At 47.3% G+C, this 17721-nt stretch overlaps 1 protein-coding gene across 1 annotated transcript in view; it reads right to left on the bottom strand.

The window, feature by feature from the left end:
- The window catches only part of LOC131264011 (uncharacterized), a 65398-nt gene that overhangs the window by 9562 nt on the left and 38115 nt on the right, over window positions 1-17721 (bottom strand). The window contains exons 3-5 of the mRNA XM_058266301.1: window positions 11154-11369; window positions 8726-9970; window positions 1256-1370 (exon numbers count right to left, since the gene is read on the bottom strand). Coding sequence (XP_058122284.1) covers window positions 1256-1370; window positions 8726-9970; window positions 11154-11369 — 1576 coding nt within the window. The remainder of the gene's footprint in view (window positions 1-1255; window positions 1371-8725; window positions 9971-11153; window positions 11370-17721) is intronic.

Below are 17721 nucleotides of genomic sequence, written 5' to 3'. Positions count from 1 at the left end.
GTTTGGTTGAATCTCAAGGGTAGCCACACACCGGAGCTTACGGTTGGATCAATACTGGATCGCACGGTGACGACACATTTGTTTGAAAAATGGGTAACATTAAATGGTTAAATCCGAATGGAGGCGCCCGGTAGTTGGTGGAACCGGAACGTTTCCCACCTCACGCTCGATTCTCGTTTGATCCGGGGATCGGTTAACTTTAGGACGTTAAATTATTCGAGCCCTCTTAAAATCTAAACCCTGTTTTAAACCCGGAGGATACTCGCTGGTGTTATGCTCTCGAAGTTCATATCGTAAGAAACAAGCAGCCCAAAGGCATTCCACCGACGGAGGAACGGCCCACATCCTTCCGTGCGATACGAGACTACACTACGCAAACGCTGACTACAGCACGCCCCCTGCTGCTCTCGCCGCTGCTTTCGGTGGAGATTTGGTGAAAGATTCATCCTTACCCTGGATAATATTAGCATGCGGGTAAGAAAATCCGGTTTCGAATGAAAAATCGATAAAGTTCGAGCACAGCAACACACCAGCCGGAACAAACGGAACCCAGAGAGTGTTGTGAAAGATAAAGTAGAAAAGAAAACGTCCCAACACACGCCCACAAACAAGACAAAAGAATAGAATCCCGACCGGAGAGCCATCGTGTGAAACGATGGAAAAATAAAAAAAGGAAAAACCCTCGACGCTGCCCTCGCAAACTTATCTCGCCCGATAAAAAGAAAGGGGTTTTGTGGATTGATAAATATTAATGACAACAGGGAGGAGATGATGATGCCCACCCGTAACACGTCGAGGAAAGTTTTATTCCAGCCCAGCCGTTCTTTCTTGGTTCGGATGAAAGAAATGGTGGTAAAGAACGAACGCTCGAAAACGCTGCCACAAAGGATAATTGTTTGGGGGAGAAAAAGGATTTTAAACGTGCGCTCCATTGGCAAGCGATTCGATATAATAGGATCCGTTTGTCCGGTTTGGATTGAAAAAGGATGGTCTGTTGATAATCTAAACGATTTTTTTTTTAAATAAAAACCAATGTGCATAGTTTCAGATAATCGGTGAGAAACTTTCCCAAGGACGAAAAAAGTTTTCATCGCGATATAAATTTATGAACATGAGGATATTATGAAGTCTTTAATATAGTTACTCGAAGACCATCAAATTAAAGATTCAAACGATGTAAAAAAAACTATAAGCAAGCCCTAACAATGCGCTTTAAGTAAAAGATAAAAAGATCGAAAAAAATAACGTTACTTACCAACTTAACTCGTGCGTTCCCTCCTTTGTTACATTGCAGCCGAGCGTCAACGGTTTTCCTAAATCGAATACTTTTAGACGAGTGGCGGGTATGTCGTAGTTAGGCTGCAGAACATCTGTGGCGACGATACAGAGGGGAAAAAACGGGCGGGGGAGAGAGAAGAAAAAGAAAGTTATTAGCGAGTGCGATTATCGAATGCGGAACGGCGGCCGGTCACTAGAGAGAGAGAGCTAAATTCGTTTCCGGTTGCGTTGAAAACCGGCGAACAAGAGAACAGGAAAGAAAGCGAGAGAAGGAGTTAATAGAAGAAGTAAAAAACACAGGAAAAAAGAAATTACATGTACAGGCACTACCGGGCAGTGGTTGGCTGGACGGTTATGGTTTTCAAGTAGTAGCGGAGGAAGTAAGGATAGTTAGAAAACGGTAGCGGAATTACAAGAGGAATAAAAAAAGCATACGGCAGGAAGAGTATAAAACAAGAGATACATATATATAGATAGCGGAAATAAGATAAGATTAGTTAAAAGTTGATGTTAGTCAAGCTGTCGGGAAATAGAAATTAAAGAAAAGAGATTGAAAACAGAACCAGACAGCGTAACGATATAGGTAGCCTTCGGGAAAGTTTAAATTCGAACAAGAGAAAAGTAGAAGGCAGCTAAACTGCATATTGAGCAAATTGGGTAGCAATTCTTTTCTATTTCACCAGCTAAGATATTGTTAAAAGCAATACGTTTGTATGTTTATTTAACAATCTTTTTGGTCTAACAACGTTTTACCAACTCACATTCAGTACTAGTTTTTTAAGACAACAAAAGGATACATATTTAACATTTTCTTAACATTCTAATTTCCCTTCGATTTGAACCAACTATTTGGAAAAAAACCCAGGAAAACTAGACTTTTCCCTTCCTTTCGGCAGCCAATGCGGGATTGTAGGATCGTTGGGAAAGATAATAATATCTGTGTTCGAAATAAAATCCCTTCGGTCCGCCAGCTCACTTCCACCTTCCACCACTTGCTCCAGCGAACCCGCGTGGTGATTCTGTCGGGCCAAATTGAGCCATCAGCCGGTGAGTTTTCCACGCTGTCGGAAAACTGGCACTCCGACACGGGAAGGGGGGGGGATTGAGGGACAGCGAAAGAAAAACCCCCATCATTCCGTCGAAGTAAGTGTAAATGGATGCTCCAAACCAACCCTCTCTGCCTCCTTCCCTTCCTCCCCATCCCTCGGAGGATGGAAATGGGGTGTCGATGGACCCGTCCTGTCCCTCCCTACGTAAGAAGGGGATGCTGCTGGTGGTGGTGGTGGTTTTCCCGTTGGGCAGTAGGTCGAACGAAACAAGCAGGCCATCATGCCGTGCTCAGCGTGATAGACGACAGGCTTATGCGGGGCAGACCCGGAATCTCGCGCACCTGTTCCATTCTATCTTCGTAATTTGACTGATGCTCTCCTTCGCCTCCCCCCCCCCCCCTCCCCCCCCCCCCCCCCCAGCGTACCGCCCCGCATTGTGAGGTCTTCTTGAACACAGAGGCAGAATGAGGGAGAGATGGGAAAACCCAGGCAGACATTTTCTTAGCGCACTCTCGCCACAGTTTCTTCACACCGAGACGCGCTGAGAACAAGCGTCTTCTGTCTTCACCCGATGCCAACATATGTTCCGTCCAGTTCCCGAGAAGCTGACCGAGATGAGACCCGGGTTGAGCCAAGTTGAAAACAGTGAGGAGTGAGAATGAAGGGAGCGGGTTAGTTTAGCGCTAAGGATGTGCGTTTGTGTAGGCATTTCCTCGTTTACGGCCCCGTTCGGGGTAAAATGGGCTGGACGAAAGAGGGGACGGAAGGGGGGATGATGTTCGCAACCGGTGCTGGCATGATTATTTAATGAAAACCGCAGTCATCTGGCTTTTAATTTCATGCGCCACGGCGAGAGCGAAGGGATGAGTTCGTGCCGTGATTCGGGTGATCCGATCCGATAGAGAGATTCCATGGTTCGCAGCACAAACACACACACCCGTACACGTCCAACTTTTCCCTCGTTCTATCACCTCGTTCCCCGAGGGAGAGCGGGCGAGAGAGCGAGCGGGACAGCGTGTGCCCGTCTGATATTTATAAATTTAATAAATATTTAATTTGCCGTTGTTTACATTCCCTCGTTCCCTTCGCGCGGAGGAGCAGCGGCCAACGAAGACATCCGGAGCACGGTGGGAAGGGAGGGGCTGATTTTCATCGGCAATAAAAAGAAGGCCACCGGTTGCAAAAGCAGAGGGAAACACGCCATCCCCAAACCAAAACTGACAGTGGAGTAGTTTAGAGGTTTTAGGAGGAGTGAACCACGAGAGGGCTCAATTTGGGACGATGTGGTGTTGGGGAGGGTGCTGGTGGGGGTGGAGAAACCATCCACCCATCGGCAGTATAAGACGCCGGAGGAGATAAGGCAAGCGAAAGGTGAAGGTTTTATGGGGCCAGCGCCGGGGAAGGAAGGTAAGAGGAACATCGTAGAGGATCAACTTTTATAATCTAATGAAAATCTTTCCCCATTTGATGAACTTACCCCGCATGGAACAGGGTTGGGGGGTGGGAGTGAGTGATCACACCGGTAACAAGGATGCAGTTTGAGCCAATTCTGACAAAGGGCCATCAGTGTGTATGTGTGCATTTGATGGACAACCTCCTTTGTGGAACTCTTTAGAACAAAAACCTTCCCTTGGAATGCTCACCATGGAAGCGTGGAATGGAAATGGTTATACCGTCATATCGGTCACGAAACATCGGGTACGTACTGTAAATATTTGCCTACGAAACACACCGGACATGCCAGCACACCTTTTCCGTTGGGGGGGGCTTTTCCGATACGCGGGGGGTGGGAAATCGTTTTGCCATTGCCGTTTTGAAAGCGAAATCAATAGACATTGCGATGGGTTAGGCCACCCCTTTCCTGTTCCGGTCAGAGTATTGGTTTACTAATCAAACAAGTAGGGGAGGTTATTGATTATTGTTGTAAAGGCGCGACTGTTGGAAGTCAAAAATCGCTTCCGTTTCCACCGTGGAAATGTGGGTTTGAAAATATTCCACATTAAAGCGGGTTAAAGCAACGTGGTCTCGGTTGACTTTAGACAATTTTAATGGACGAAAGAAGCCAACGGGAAAACACTCACCTCATCTAATGCACTCAAATGCACGAGACGTGACTTAAATCCGTACTTCCGCGCCAACTTTATTCCGTTGGAGGCTTTATTTTCCTTGCTGCGAGTTTTATCACTCGAGTCTGGTTTGTGGAGTGCTTAAAGCAATGATTTTCCATACTCCGGCTCCCGTATCGGAGTGTTACCATGTTAAGTGTGCTTGTTCTTTTTCGCTTCCAATGCATTTGCTTCTTCGTAAAACGCAAACCATGAAGAGGATAAATGCACACGGAGCACAAGCATAACAGTTCGTTTATGGATGGTGCGCGAAAACGAGTTTTGTAATAAATACTGGCACGAATGTTCCATTTCGCCCAAGTGCACCTTTGGGTAGTAAAGTTCTTTCCCGCTCCTTTTTCCCCACCGTCCCTTTCATTACTCCGAATCAGGAAGGTGGAACACACCACGGGCAGAACGGGGTTTGGCCAAGGCCAAGGCACCGAAATCGTCAAGAAAAGATCATCTGCGAAGGAGGGAGAGGTGTCTGAAGGAGGAAAAATCCAAACCGTGGTTGATGGTTTTCTAGTGGCGAGATGTGTTTTTTTCTTGCCGCCTTTATGTACCGGTTTTACTTTTAGTTTTTCCTTTAGTCCGCGCACATCAAAGGGAAAGTCTCCTTGTGTTTCGCCGTGGGGGTTTCAAATGGTTGAAAAAAGCCGCCCGTCTCAGGCGTGTGTGTGTGTGTGTACTGTTGCTCCGTGTCCATATGTCCGGCTGTGGCGGTGAAAAATGGTCGTCTCAGATCTATTTATCGACGCGGGGGACGACGCACGTCTGCGGCGATGGAACGTTGGCACATGTAAACTCTCATTGCGCGATCTTCGCGACCGAAGGAATTTTCCTTTTCCTTTTCCTTTTCCCCCACCCCCAGCAAAAAAGCGGCACAAAAATGCTTTGTTCTTTGGAATGTGTTACGTCATTGGTCTTTTAGAGGTTTCTTTTTCTCAACCCGCCATTGAAATCTAATGCGAAGGAAGTCGAAACTCGTCGTTACCAATGAGGATTACGTTTACGATTGTCTTTAGTGACGAAATGAAGATCATAAGCTTGAGGATCGGATCATGCCTTTTTTCTCTCTTATAAAGGTATCATCTTTTTATGGCATCTCATTTGCGTTAACGTTGCGCAATACTGTAAACAGTAATGAAGCAGTTAAACATCTTCACTTCTGGTTGCAATAAAGGAAAGGTGCCGGTTGTCAAAGTCCAGCACATTTCTAACACATCCATCACAACTCGGGGGAGAAGAAGTAAAGCAACAGCTCGTCACAGTTGGGACGCAATTAAAAACGACAGGAAATAATGCGCACACACGCGCGCGCAGGACCACGGCGGGCCACTTCACACGCGAACCTCTTTAAAACATTTATGATAATGAAAATCCGCACACCAGCGCGGCGGGAAGGTGCGTGCTCGAGCCGACGACGGCAAAAGTGTGTCACGGTACCCGCGGGCTGGGCTTTGGCGAACACACAACATTTTGTGTTTGCTGCGACGGGCGAGAATCGAGCCCGCGCGCACGCCTCGTATAATAAGAGTTATGCACAACCCTTCGATAATTATGAACCACCTTCACTCCCTCTTAGGAGGAGCCTTATCAGGCTGTGTGTGTGTGTGGGTGTGTGTTGTTGCAAAACTTTGCTCCAAGTCGTGCCGTGTCGGTTTTGCACGCCGTTCAAGGCGTGCTGATGTGTGGCCGTGTGTTGACCTAATTATGCTAATGTTTCCAACGGAAACAACGGAACGAACGCGCGCGCTCGAATGGGGTTCTCAAACCCCCTTTGTACACTATTCTCTACCGGGTGGAAAACACCTGCGGGGAGTCGATTCACTCAACTCAACAGGTTCGGGTCCACCTGTCGTCCCAGGTGTGTTGTGTGGAAGGGGAGGGTAAATAGAGTCCCCCAAATGGATGAAGTGAATCCGGACGGTGCGTGCGTTTTTCCGACGCGAACCATCCTGGGTTTTCGCGGGGAATACGTCAAGCTACCCTCCAAAGCCAGCAACACGTGACGTGAACGACACGAATCGCAATCAGACAGTGACGACACACAGACACACACACACCCATATACCGGGTGCCTATGCTAATGAACATACAAATTGATTCACGGGCCGGAAAATTGTCATTTTCCGGGCTCCCGTGTTGCATGCATGTATGGGCACGTTCCGCACGCAGGGAAGGAGGATTGTGCGTATGTGTGTGTGTATGTATTTCTTGTTTTTTGTACCCCTCCTAGTATGTTATCATTGGTCATTCAACCGGTTGGGTTGAGAGCAAACGAAAGTTAAACAAATAGCATACAGTTGGAGAGAAAAATTGAATTCCGTAATAGAAAAAAAAAACCATAACCAAGTTTTTCATAGCTTCTGGCGAAAAAAGAAAACAGCAAAAACAAATAGGAGAGAATAATGGGAAACTTTAATCGACAAACTTATATAAACATTAACGAAATCGAATCATCGATCGTGTAAACTAATAGTTCTCAAGCAAATTAAAACAACCGAGATTTTTTGGGTGTTTAGGTGCGTGTGTGTGTGGGAAGAAACTAGTGTAACGCTTTTATTTATTTCATCAATCGAAAGCCTGAAAAAGGTACAAGCGAATAACTTGGAGGGGAAATTTAAAAACTATACTTTTCCGGTCACTATATAAAATAAAACCGAAACACACACACACACACACATACGGAACAAGCACGGCGGCAAGGCTACAAGAAGATCTCGAAACTGTTCAAATGAAAGCTACATCAAAGTGGCAACATTTTTTTTTTCTTCCATCGACAAGCTCTTCTACGCTTCAAGTTCTTTGGTCTGCTTTAATTGCAAGAAAAGGAATAAAACACGAGCAAGTTGCGTTCGAATCTAGTGCAAAAGCCAAGTGAAGGGAATAGAAAAAAATTAAACTAACGCAACAAAAAACAAAAAAAAAAAAACGGACTAAAATCTGTCTCTAAATCTTTCTACGCTAGCCGACCAGTTCCAAACGGGACGGGAATATCGCCATTCCAAAAAGAAAGCAAGCAAAGTTTGTAGCAAACGTTAATTAAAAAGTGTAGCAACAGCAACAAGCGGTGTCGGCGGTTTGTTCGATGTTGGAACCTTTTCAGAACGCATTTTCCGATGCCGAGGGCAGGTGAAATTCATACCTCCACAGGAGAAGGAAAGGAAAGTTAGGAAAGGAACTTGGTTTGCGAGAAACGGTAGCTTTTTATACCACTCAACCAAACCTATACCAAAAACCGTGGAAGGGGGCGATGGAGTGGAAGGAGGGGGCGGTTTAGGGGCGATTGAAAAGCAAGTTCAAAAAAGCAAAGGTGGAAAATTGGCATAATTGAATGGACGGTTTTATCCGGACTGTCTTTTAATTTGCAAATGGGCACCACTCCATTCACCAGAAGAAGCGGCACGGAAATGAATACTTCCAGCTCGGCTCGGATGGCAAAGGAAAACTGTAATTTGTGCCGGGGAAGAAAATTTTCAAAGGAAAAAACAGAACCGACAAACAAACACAAATCGAGCGAGGGTTTTCCAAACGAGACAAATCTAATTGGATGCTAATGTCGGGGGAAGGCTAAGAACATAACAAACAAGCCAAACGCAAGCCGAACGCTTTTAAATTTAAAAGTTTTATCGACAGTAAAGTGAAGAAAAACTACGTACTAACATAAATCCTGGATGCTTTTGAACTTCGAGCCAAACAAAATGGGGACAACTTAAATGATCTTGCAGGCAACAACAAGTGTATCGTGTCGGAAAGGAACACAACAATCTAACGTTATTTGAAAACAAAATTGGAACTATAAAAAAAAACAATGCAGTAAAATAATGGATTTCGGCGAAATGAAAAAGTGGAAAAGTTGCAAATATGAAACGTTGGGATTTTTTTTTAACTTCTCACTGGCCCATCGAATTTTAAATACTGCGTGAGATCGAAAGGATTGAACGAGCTAAACTAGCGAACGAGAACCTCGCACATACGCAAAACAACTGAGCAGAAAAAAGAACTCTAGCAGCTAGAGAGTCGCTAAACGATGCAATGAAAAACAACAGAAACAATTGGCGCGGAACCGAACGAAACACACCCTCCGGAACGTGGTGGACGGAAAAAAGTCGAATAAGAAATTTAGCAAACGATGATAGCGCGCTCGTTGGAATGGGGACCAATCGAATTTTTTGGATCAAAAGGGTGTTGGTTTTTTTTTAATTTCTTTTTGGTTCCTGCCACCCCCCAAAAACACTGGGCGGGAAGATGCGGAACAGAGGGTGGGAGAAATTCTTGTATCCTCACCGGCAGCGGGGGCGATTGTGGTGGTGGTGGTGGTGGTGGTAACGGTTGCCGTTGTATGATGCTCGCGATGGTGATGATGGTGGTGGTGGGCAGTGTTTTCGCTATTGTTCTGCCCCTCACCACCACCCCCCAGGACGACGGCGGGGTAGAAGGTCGGTGCGGGGGTGGTGGTTGTGGTGGAGGGGACAATTTTCGTTGTAATCAGCACCACCGTTGTTGGCGCTGGGGTTGTGGTAGTCGTGGTGGTGGTGGTTGTGGTGGTAGTAATGATGGTTGGAGCTGGTGGAATCTCTTCTTCGGAGAAGCTGGTGATTTTAATCGGCACGATTATCGTGGGCCCCAAGGCGACGGAGGAGGCTGTGTTGGGTGCGGTGGCTCCGTCTTCACCCGGCGGTGTGTGATGGTGCGGCTTGGGGTGCATCCTCGGCCCACCACCCGGTGGCAACTCCTCCCGGCTGTCCACCAGAATGATGCCATCGATGTCGGTCTTGTTCTGGATCAACCGCTCGATGTTATCGTCGTCGAGTGAGACGGCCTTGCTGTCGATAATGATCTCCGTGTCCGGCTCGGCGAGGTCCTCGACGGTGTCCCCACCACCATCCTCCTCGTTGCCGTCGCCGTCGTCGTCGTCGTCATCCTCGTCCTCTTCGAGCAGTGGAGGAGGAGGTTGCAGTCTCGCGGTCGGCGTATGTTTCGTGCCTCGAGTGCCACCCGCCGACGAAGGCGAGCTCTTATCGGCCCCGTGTGTCAACGCGAGTATGCTTTCCATGTCATCCATCCCCTCTTCCTGCTCCTCAACATCACCTACTTCCATAGGACTCTTTTGACCGACGTCGTTTGATCGTTGTTGCAGCGGCTTCTCATCAGCCGACGTTTCGTGATGTCGATGACCGCCCCCGGCAGTGGCAGGTCGGTGATGGTGCGAACCGTGTCCGACCTCACGATCGAGCGTCGCCCCCGGAGCGGGTGCTAGTGCGACGGCGGTGGTGAAATGATGATGGTCGATCGCGACCGGTGCGAGCAGGGTGGACTTGGTCGTACCGAGCACCACCGGACGGACCGACCCTTCGTCGGTCTCGTGGCGTCGACCCGCGCCCGGTTGGCTCGCGTGGCCCAGCAGCGTCCCGTTGCGGAACACGTACAGCTGGTGGTAGTTCCGGTACAGCGGGTTGCACTGATACTTGCCCTGGTGCTTCGGCAGCGCACGGTTGACGCTGAGCGACGCTTCGATCTTGTCGTTATTCCCTGCCGCGACGATGCAAGAGAAAATCGTGATCAGTATGCGTGCACCGAACGATCGATACACCACGGTGCAGTTGTCGCTGTACACTAGCCTCCCGCGACGCACCCACACTACTTGCGCTCGGGGCCTCGAGTCCTAGCTAACTGGTGATAGGTGTCCTTGTGTGAGGATGAGTGCTGCTTTCTACGGAATGAATTCTTCCAATCTTCAAGATGCGTCAAAGTCGACGCTTTTTGATCATGAAGCAAAAAAGAGTTCTCAAGCAGTCTATGAAAGTTGTCATTTGTAATAGCGATTTTTATTTACGGTCATTCTGATCCTCAAGCTCGATCCTATCGCAATTTTCCCAATGATGATTTCTAGCATGCATAATTCTACTGGCCAATCTTGGATGCGAATTGATTCGGTACATCTTTCAAGCGAGTGAAGAGTGTCAATTTGCTACTTGTGATATAATTCTACCGCGTCTACTTTTTCTTTTTTTTCGAAATCCACTCGCGCTGGTGTTTTTTTGGGGCCATTTGTCTGTTCCGGCAGCCCGGTTGAACACGTGACTCTCAGCGAAAAACCAAACGCGTCGAAATGGAGACGCCTGGTGGTTTGTGGAATGGAGACGCCTGGTGGTTTGTGGAATGGAGACGCCTGGTGGTTTGTGGAATGGAGACGCCTGGTCGTTTGTGGAATGGAGACGCCTGGTATTTTTCTCGAATTGCCCACTGACCACCGATCATGTCTCGTCGCGTCTGAGACACATTTGCCTCCCACGCGGCTCGAAAGACCTGTCTCGCGAGCTAAATAGGAAAGAGTTTTCTTTGGTGTGTGTTTTTCGTTTTTGCAATTCTCGTTGAGACTAGAAAGAATTTCCCACACTGTCGATGTCCGTCACCCGCGCGTTCCGGGTGACGGGGCACGGGATGCGTTCAATTAGACTTAGGGGAGGGGGCCGTCGTGTCTCGTCGTTCAACCGGGTGTCAGAGTTGTGCAGACCGTGTGGAGGTGTATTTTACAGGCGAGTGGGCGATGAGCAAAAATTCCTAGACACTTTCTTTCTTTCGTCGCGGCGGATGAAGATACCAGTGTCAGGCAAAATGGCTCCCTCTTTTTTGTCCATCCTTCACGTCTACACCTAGCGCTACACAACGTTGGGTTTTTTTCCCGCCTTCCACTACAACGCAGCTGGATTACCTGCGATGGACATCTCGTTCACGTTGTACAGATGATCGTCCTTGCCGTGGCGGATGTTGGTGTGCTTCCGGATCGGCTCGCCGTCCTTGTGCCACTCGATCTTGTCGCCGATGCTGATGATGCACGAGATCGAGAACGGCTTGCCGACCTCGACCTGCGAGTCACCGTAATAGATCACTTGGTACAGATTGTTCAGATCACGTTTGCGGGCACCTTCTTCGATTCGCGTGGACGAGTAGTGGTTTCGGTAAAGGTTTTGGGTGTTTTATTAGCATTTTTTATTTCACGCGACGCATCGACAGAACGGGGGGGAGGGAGGGAGTAGGTTGGAGAGAGAAAGAATGGTAAAAGAGAACCACATTTTAATTGCGATCGATACACTACGCTGGAAACGAATGGATTTTTGGACTTGCTTCCCCCAACTTCAGCGAAATGTATTGTTACAATAACACGAAAACCAAACGAACTTGAACTTAAACTCCCACTTTCGTTCACTTTCACTCTATTTTCGAAAAGAACAAATCAAAATGTGAATATTAATTAGGTGAGTGCGTGTGTGTGTATCGGTAGAGGGTGGTGTAAAATACAGAGTACATGAGTGAAATATGCTTCAAGCGATCGCAAGAACTTAACGCCTAACGCTATGACAAACGATCTAATGGCACGAAAACTGCGAAGGTGGTGCTGCTTTTCGAAGGGAAAATGATGATGACGAAGCTGAAAATCAAAATAATCGTGATAAACGTTGGTGAGAACAAAAAAAACCAAACCAGGCAGCAGCATACAGCAAAAAGGGCGATGTGTAGTTGTTTCCTTTCTTTTTCAACTTATCGCGTGTCCGGTGATTCGATGAGGAGGAGAAAATGGTGCTGGGTTATTTTTTTTCTTTTTGCTTAAAGTTTTACTCCGGTGCGATCCACCCTTGCACGCCAATTGGCAACAAGCGTTGTTCGTTGTGTTGTGCCCCTTGGAAGCGGTCACGAAACGCACATTCATTTAATTTCCCTGCTTTATAATTACCGCTCGCGGATGGGATCGTTGCTCAAAATAGGTGCCCTTTGCGCCGTTGGCGATCGAAGGAGCAAAAATCGAAATTATAATTACCCTACGGCGTAACAAACAAGGGCAGACATTTTGGAAGTAGTATAAAACAATTTTTTGTTAGCAATACAACCATGTTTTCGTAACGCTCGGTAAAATTCACCCCCTCGGGTTCGTGTGCCCCGATTTACACGAGCCCCGTGTCTAACGCTTCCACTTTGATAATCAAGCCCCGGAAACAAGAGTGAACAAAAATATAAAAACAAAATACCTTGTTGCCCCCCTCGCACTTTATTTACATCCGTGTGCTTCATATGTCCGTGCATTCCTCTCCCGCAGGAGGGGGCAAATAAATTGAAATGCCAAAATAGCGCCGCCGGAATGCTTCCAGGTAAAAGTTTCATTAAATTGTGCTCATAGTGCGGTCGAACACGGTTTCGTTTCATTTCGCATATACGCGCTGCACTGCTCCAAACGTGACCAAAAAAAACAAGCGAAATTAGGACAGAAGCGTCTGCCCCGAGGAAGAGAGAGAGAGAAGAAGAGGGAGGGATACAGTGGGTAGATTCCCACCGGAGCGATCGTTATATGCCATGCCGGTGTACTAACGTTGTGTTTCACTTCATTTTAGTTAGTAAAATTATGCAACCCACATGCTTCCCACTCGGAGGCGCTTTCATCGGGGGCGAGTGATTTTCCCGCACAAGTGAAGTAATTTCCACCAACGCGCCCCACCAACGCAACCTTTCACCTTCTCCATTCGCAAGGATTCTCATTTCGCTTCAACTTTTATCGCACCTCCGACCTCCTCGTGGAGGTCTCTCCTCTTCTTTCCCTGTTAGTCTCCACCGGACCGGAGTTTCCCGTGTTGTTTTCCTTTTATCGGCGTGGTTATTTTTTTTTCGCCTACCGAACCGTTGAAGCGTGAAGTGGAAGACTCACAGTTAGGTTAGGTTGAAGTCGACAAAAGAGGAAGGTGGGAAAAAGCGAGCATCACTAACTTTCCACCTCTCCTAATGCAACCAACCATCCATGGTGTTCTCCCTGCGTCAGGTTGGGTACAATATCAAATTCCACACTTGACTAGAATGGCGGTGTGAGACCCTCCTAACCCACATACACCATCGTGTGAAGGAGGCGAGCGGCCAAACTCGTGTGCAAACTATCATAATGGGCTAAAAGTTTTTAACTAACTCTTCCCCATTCGTTCGGCTGCCTTTGGCACAACAGGATCACCGTCGGCTCAGGAAAGCACACCACGGGGGGAGGAGGAGTAGGTGTTGGGTGGCCCACAATGACACGGCAAAAACCCACAAACACACCAACGACGAAAAGTGGTGGGTAGAGTGGAACCCGTGTGAAAATGGCGGGACGCGAACCGTGACGAAAAGCACAACGTGGCTTCCACTCCACACACTCAAACACATGACAAAAGGGTTCCCGAAAGGAAGGCCAAAGATCGGACCAGAAGTAATAAATGCGGTGCTGTCAGAATCGGTTTCTTCTTGCCCTGGAACGGAAATGGAATCGCGAAGGAAAGGGAGGGTTGAAAAGGGTGGAACACACAACTTTACCACAAAAACGTCGGGCGAAAACCCCGTCAGACAACGCAAATTTACAGGGCGCAAAATAAAATCATTTGCAACCAACCAGGCCTGTTCCGTGGCGCACCGATGTTGTGTGGAAAAGTTTGCCTTCGTGTTGCAACTTTGGGGTGGGTTTCCTTCTGACGACTGCAGGATTTCCCTTCTCCGCGCGGCGGGGTGTGCTGAAGCGAGAGGTTAGAGGCCTGCAGCCGATAGTGTCCTGCTGGCGACAAGTGTGTCAGGATATGCCCGCCTTCCTACGCTCTCTCCTCCTATCGAAGGGCGCTGCACGCGAACCTTCTACCACCTCCTCCTCCTCCTCCGTGGTCCGTGAGTAGGCATTTCTTCGATAATAGGATCAACCGTTCGGGTGAAGGTTTGCAGCAGCACCACTGAGCGGAGAACGCGGCTGACGCTAAACAAAGGAAAAGCGAAACGATGACACTATCATATCCGAGCCAGGCACATGTGCTTGAACCGTGAACCACCGGGCGCCTCCATCGGTATCGGGAATCGTTGCAATGGAGGCGCCCCGGGGAAATTCGTTCACGGGGAATTCTTCCACAGGCACACTTGTTCTTCGATTGTTTCACAAGGCGGTGATGTAAGACCGTCTGTTTTACGACTCATCGCGTATGGGAGGGTGGAAAATTTGCCTTCCTAAGTTTATTTATTTCCATTATCAACTAGTAGGCTTTATAAGTATTCGCTAAGCTAGTAAGCCCTACTATTTATCTCATTGAAAGAACACAGAAAAGTAGCACCAAAATTAATAACCGACGGTTCGTTTTGAGAAATATAATAAATATTTTAGATAAGCTAAACCTGACGAATAAACTGCAACGTCTCTTGGCTAAAATGTGAACAACAATTCTCGTTTTATGAGTTGAATTCTTAGCAACAGGCTGTTTGAATTCTTAGCAACAACCCATTGTGGGTTAGAGAAAAATAAAAATGATTCATAAAATATCTTTGACGTGTTTTATATGTTTTAAATCGTCAAAAATATATTAAAGTGAAGTATTAAAAATGTTATTTTAATTTTTACTTTTCGTATTATCGATTTGGAACTAAAGAAGTTCTTATCGGTGAAACTACAGTTTGTTTTCTCTACAAAAATCTAAAGCATATTTTTTAAGCAATATGACAAAAATATTTAAATTCACCACAGTGACTTTCTTCAGTGCCTACAAGTTTCTTTTCTGCGAAAACACTTTCTCCGAACATTCGAAAAAATTCGTGGTGAAACTAACATTTATTTGCTCTAGAAAAACCTAACACAAATGTTTTCAGTAATATAACAAACATATTTAAATGCACCACATTGACTTTCTTCAGCGGCAAATAACTTCCTTTTCTGCGAAAACACTTTTCTCCGAAAATTCGTAGTTCGTGCTTCAGAAACTTGTCCTTCCATCGCCGGGGTCGATGGGTTTGAGAAATTGCAAGAAAATGCCCCCTTCCCTCCCATTACTGGCCCCCACCTCAGTATCTCCCCCTTTGGCTCCATCTTTATCGCAAACGAGGGGCAAGAAGCAGTGCGCTAGAAATTGATTGATTATCTCGCAGAACATGTCCCTCACATGCACACCTCACCACATCCCACCATCATCCACTATACAAGCGCGGTTTTCAGCGGTTGGAAAAACTTTTTCCTCTCCCACCCTCCTCCCAATGGCCCATCGTCGGTACTCTGGAGTCGACTTCGGAAGAACTCAATCGCTGGCGTACGACGGTCCCGGTGCTGTGTAAGTATTCTCGAGAGGCTGAAGTGGATTTGTTTTCGTATGCCATTCCACCCCTCCACCACCTCTCTCGCTCGCACGGGGGGGTCGCAACTCCTGCGCCGAGCAGTGATTAGAAAATGCCATTCAAGGCCTCTTCTGCCGAGCCCTCACGGACCGGTGACTTCTGTCTTCCGACTCCTTTCCACCTTGTCCTCGGGAGATTATTTCACGTGATAGGACACGTTTCGTGAGTGGCTGGTGTCCTTCGGTCCGTGCTTTTCGTTTTTGTTCCACGCCTTGCCTGCCTTCTATATTTCTTTTCCTCTTTTCAACACCTTAATTTCCTTCCGTACGCCTGTCACCGTGCTCCGAAATCACTCGAATGCCCAGCGCGGTGCCGTACCACGCAATGCACAAACCAGATGACTGATGGAGAAAAGTTGCTTAATTTGAATTTTAAATTTTCCAATCCATTCATCGGCGTCCGGGCGTGCTTTCGGTCGGGTGTGTTGGTCTCCGGAAGACAAAAGGATCGATAGCGGGCGGGGTGGGGAAGAACATTTTCTTCCTCGCAACCATCGTCCAAGTTGGGCTAAATTTGCTACAGGCGAACTTGGCTATTTTTTTTCTGTCGTTTTAACCCTCAATCAGAAATACCATTTTAGCTCGAGCTAATTGTGTCACCTTTACGGATGAAATTTAAATCTTCTTCTGTTTCGTTCGCAAGGCGTTAAAGTGTCACAAGAAACGAGTCAATAAAGATGGAAAGTGGAATTCGATTGATTGATGGAGAAAGAATGAATTTAAACATTTTAAATGAAGACTTCACAGTTGTGTTGGAAATAAAAACTTGCTGAAGGGCAATTGAATTGAAAATATTCACAAACTTTCTACCAAGTTCTGAGTCATTTTTCCAACGAAACCGAAGTGCTCTGAACCAGCCAAATTAATGAGCCCTCATGTCAACACACTTGATGCTGAGGAAAGATAAAAAGAAACTATAAAAATACCACTTGATCGAACCGAGTAACACCGTCCGGCAGGGAGTTGCAGTCGGTTTACACATGGACGCTACCAAAAGGCGTCCATCGGAGGGATAGTCCGTCGTCTCGCACTCGTTCAAATTCAATTACAAGTCGGCCGACCCCTTCTTCTCTGCCGGATATGTTTATGGCTTTACGATCGAACTTTTCCCGCTCGTTCGCAGCACCGCTTCTGCTGTTGTGTGTTGTTCTGGTTTGGTGCTTCTGCTGCTGCTGCTTTTCTTAATAATTGTTTTATAAACACTGCGTTCGCATAAGCGCCAGCAAAATAAATACATCTCAAGTTGCACGCCAGTCAAGCAGCGCGTCCGTCTACTTTTCGGACGAGAGAGGCTCGAGGGAACTCTCGAAGGAGGCGAAGGAGGAGCAGAAGGAAATGCTTTTCTCTCACTCCAGAATCCCACACCCCGGGGTCGATTATTGACCTGCGGTTTTTCCGCCGGAGTCGAGCGCCGACGCTTTACTTTTCCATTTTATTTCCACGGCAGTATAGTATCGACGAAATTGGATATTTTTTTGATAGTGTGCTTCAACACGTACGCACACGCATGCCGACCCCAAAGCGAGGGAGGAACTGCGAAAATCCTGCTAATGGAACACCGCCACCGGAACCGCGGGGTGGGGGTGGGCATGTGAGTGGGAAAAGCCGCTAAATAATCGATCGAAACAAAATACCAGATGGCCCCGGGAGCGATAGATGGAGCGAGCAGGGAGAACGGGACCCAGGGCGGATATTTTAGCGCTCGCAGCTTGTTTCGAACACAAACAGCGGGCCATTCGATCGCCATTCGATTTTGTTTCCCTCCCTCATAAACTGGCGGCGAAGTTGTGTCTGGTGCTGCCCCGAAACTCCGAAGGAAAAAAAGGCCAGCTTCGATCGAAGGCTACGAAAATAAACTCGTTCGTGGTCCGGAATCAATCCGGTACGGTTACATAACTCTTGCTGGCAGGCGGTGCTCTAAAATTTCTCCACCCTCTAAACCGTGGTAGAGAGCAAAGGGAACCGTCCTTCAAGGACAAACTGGGCCAAAGGTGCGCTGAACTCTCGCCACAAACGAAAGGTAATCGACTGATAAGTTCCACCAGAAGTCAGTGTGTGTTGGCTCGCCGGAGGAGGATTTATCAACACAAACAACACGGCGAGCACCAGTCGACGGTGGGAAGGGATTTT

The sequence above is a fragment of the Anopheles coustani genome, chromosome 2 (genome assembly GCF_943734705.1).
Source record: "Anopheles coustani chromosome 2, idAnoCousDA_361_x.2, whole genome shotgun sequence".
Classification (NCBI taxonomy): Eukaryota; Metazoa; Arthropoda; class Insecta; order Diptera; family Culicidae; genus Anopheles; species Anopheles coustani.
The sequence above is the reverse complement of the archived record's forward strand: the minus strand, read 5'-3'. Positions and strand labels throughout refer to the sequence as shown.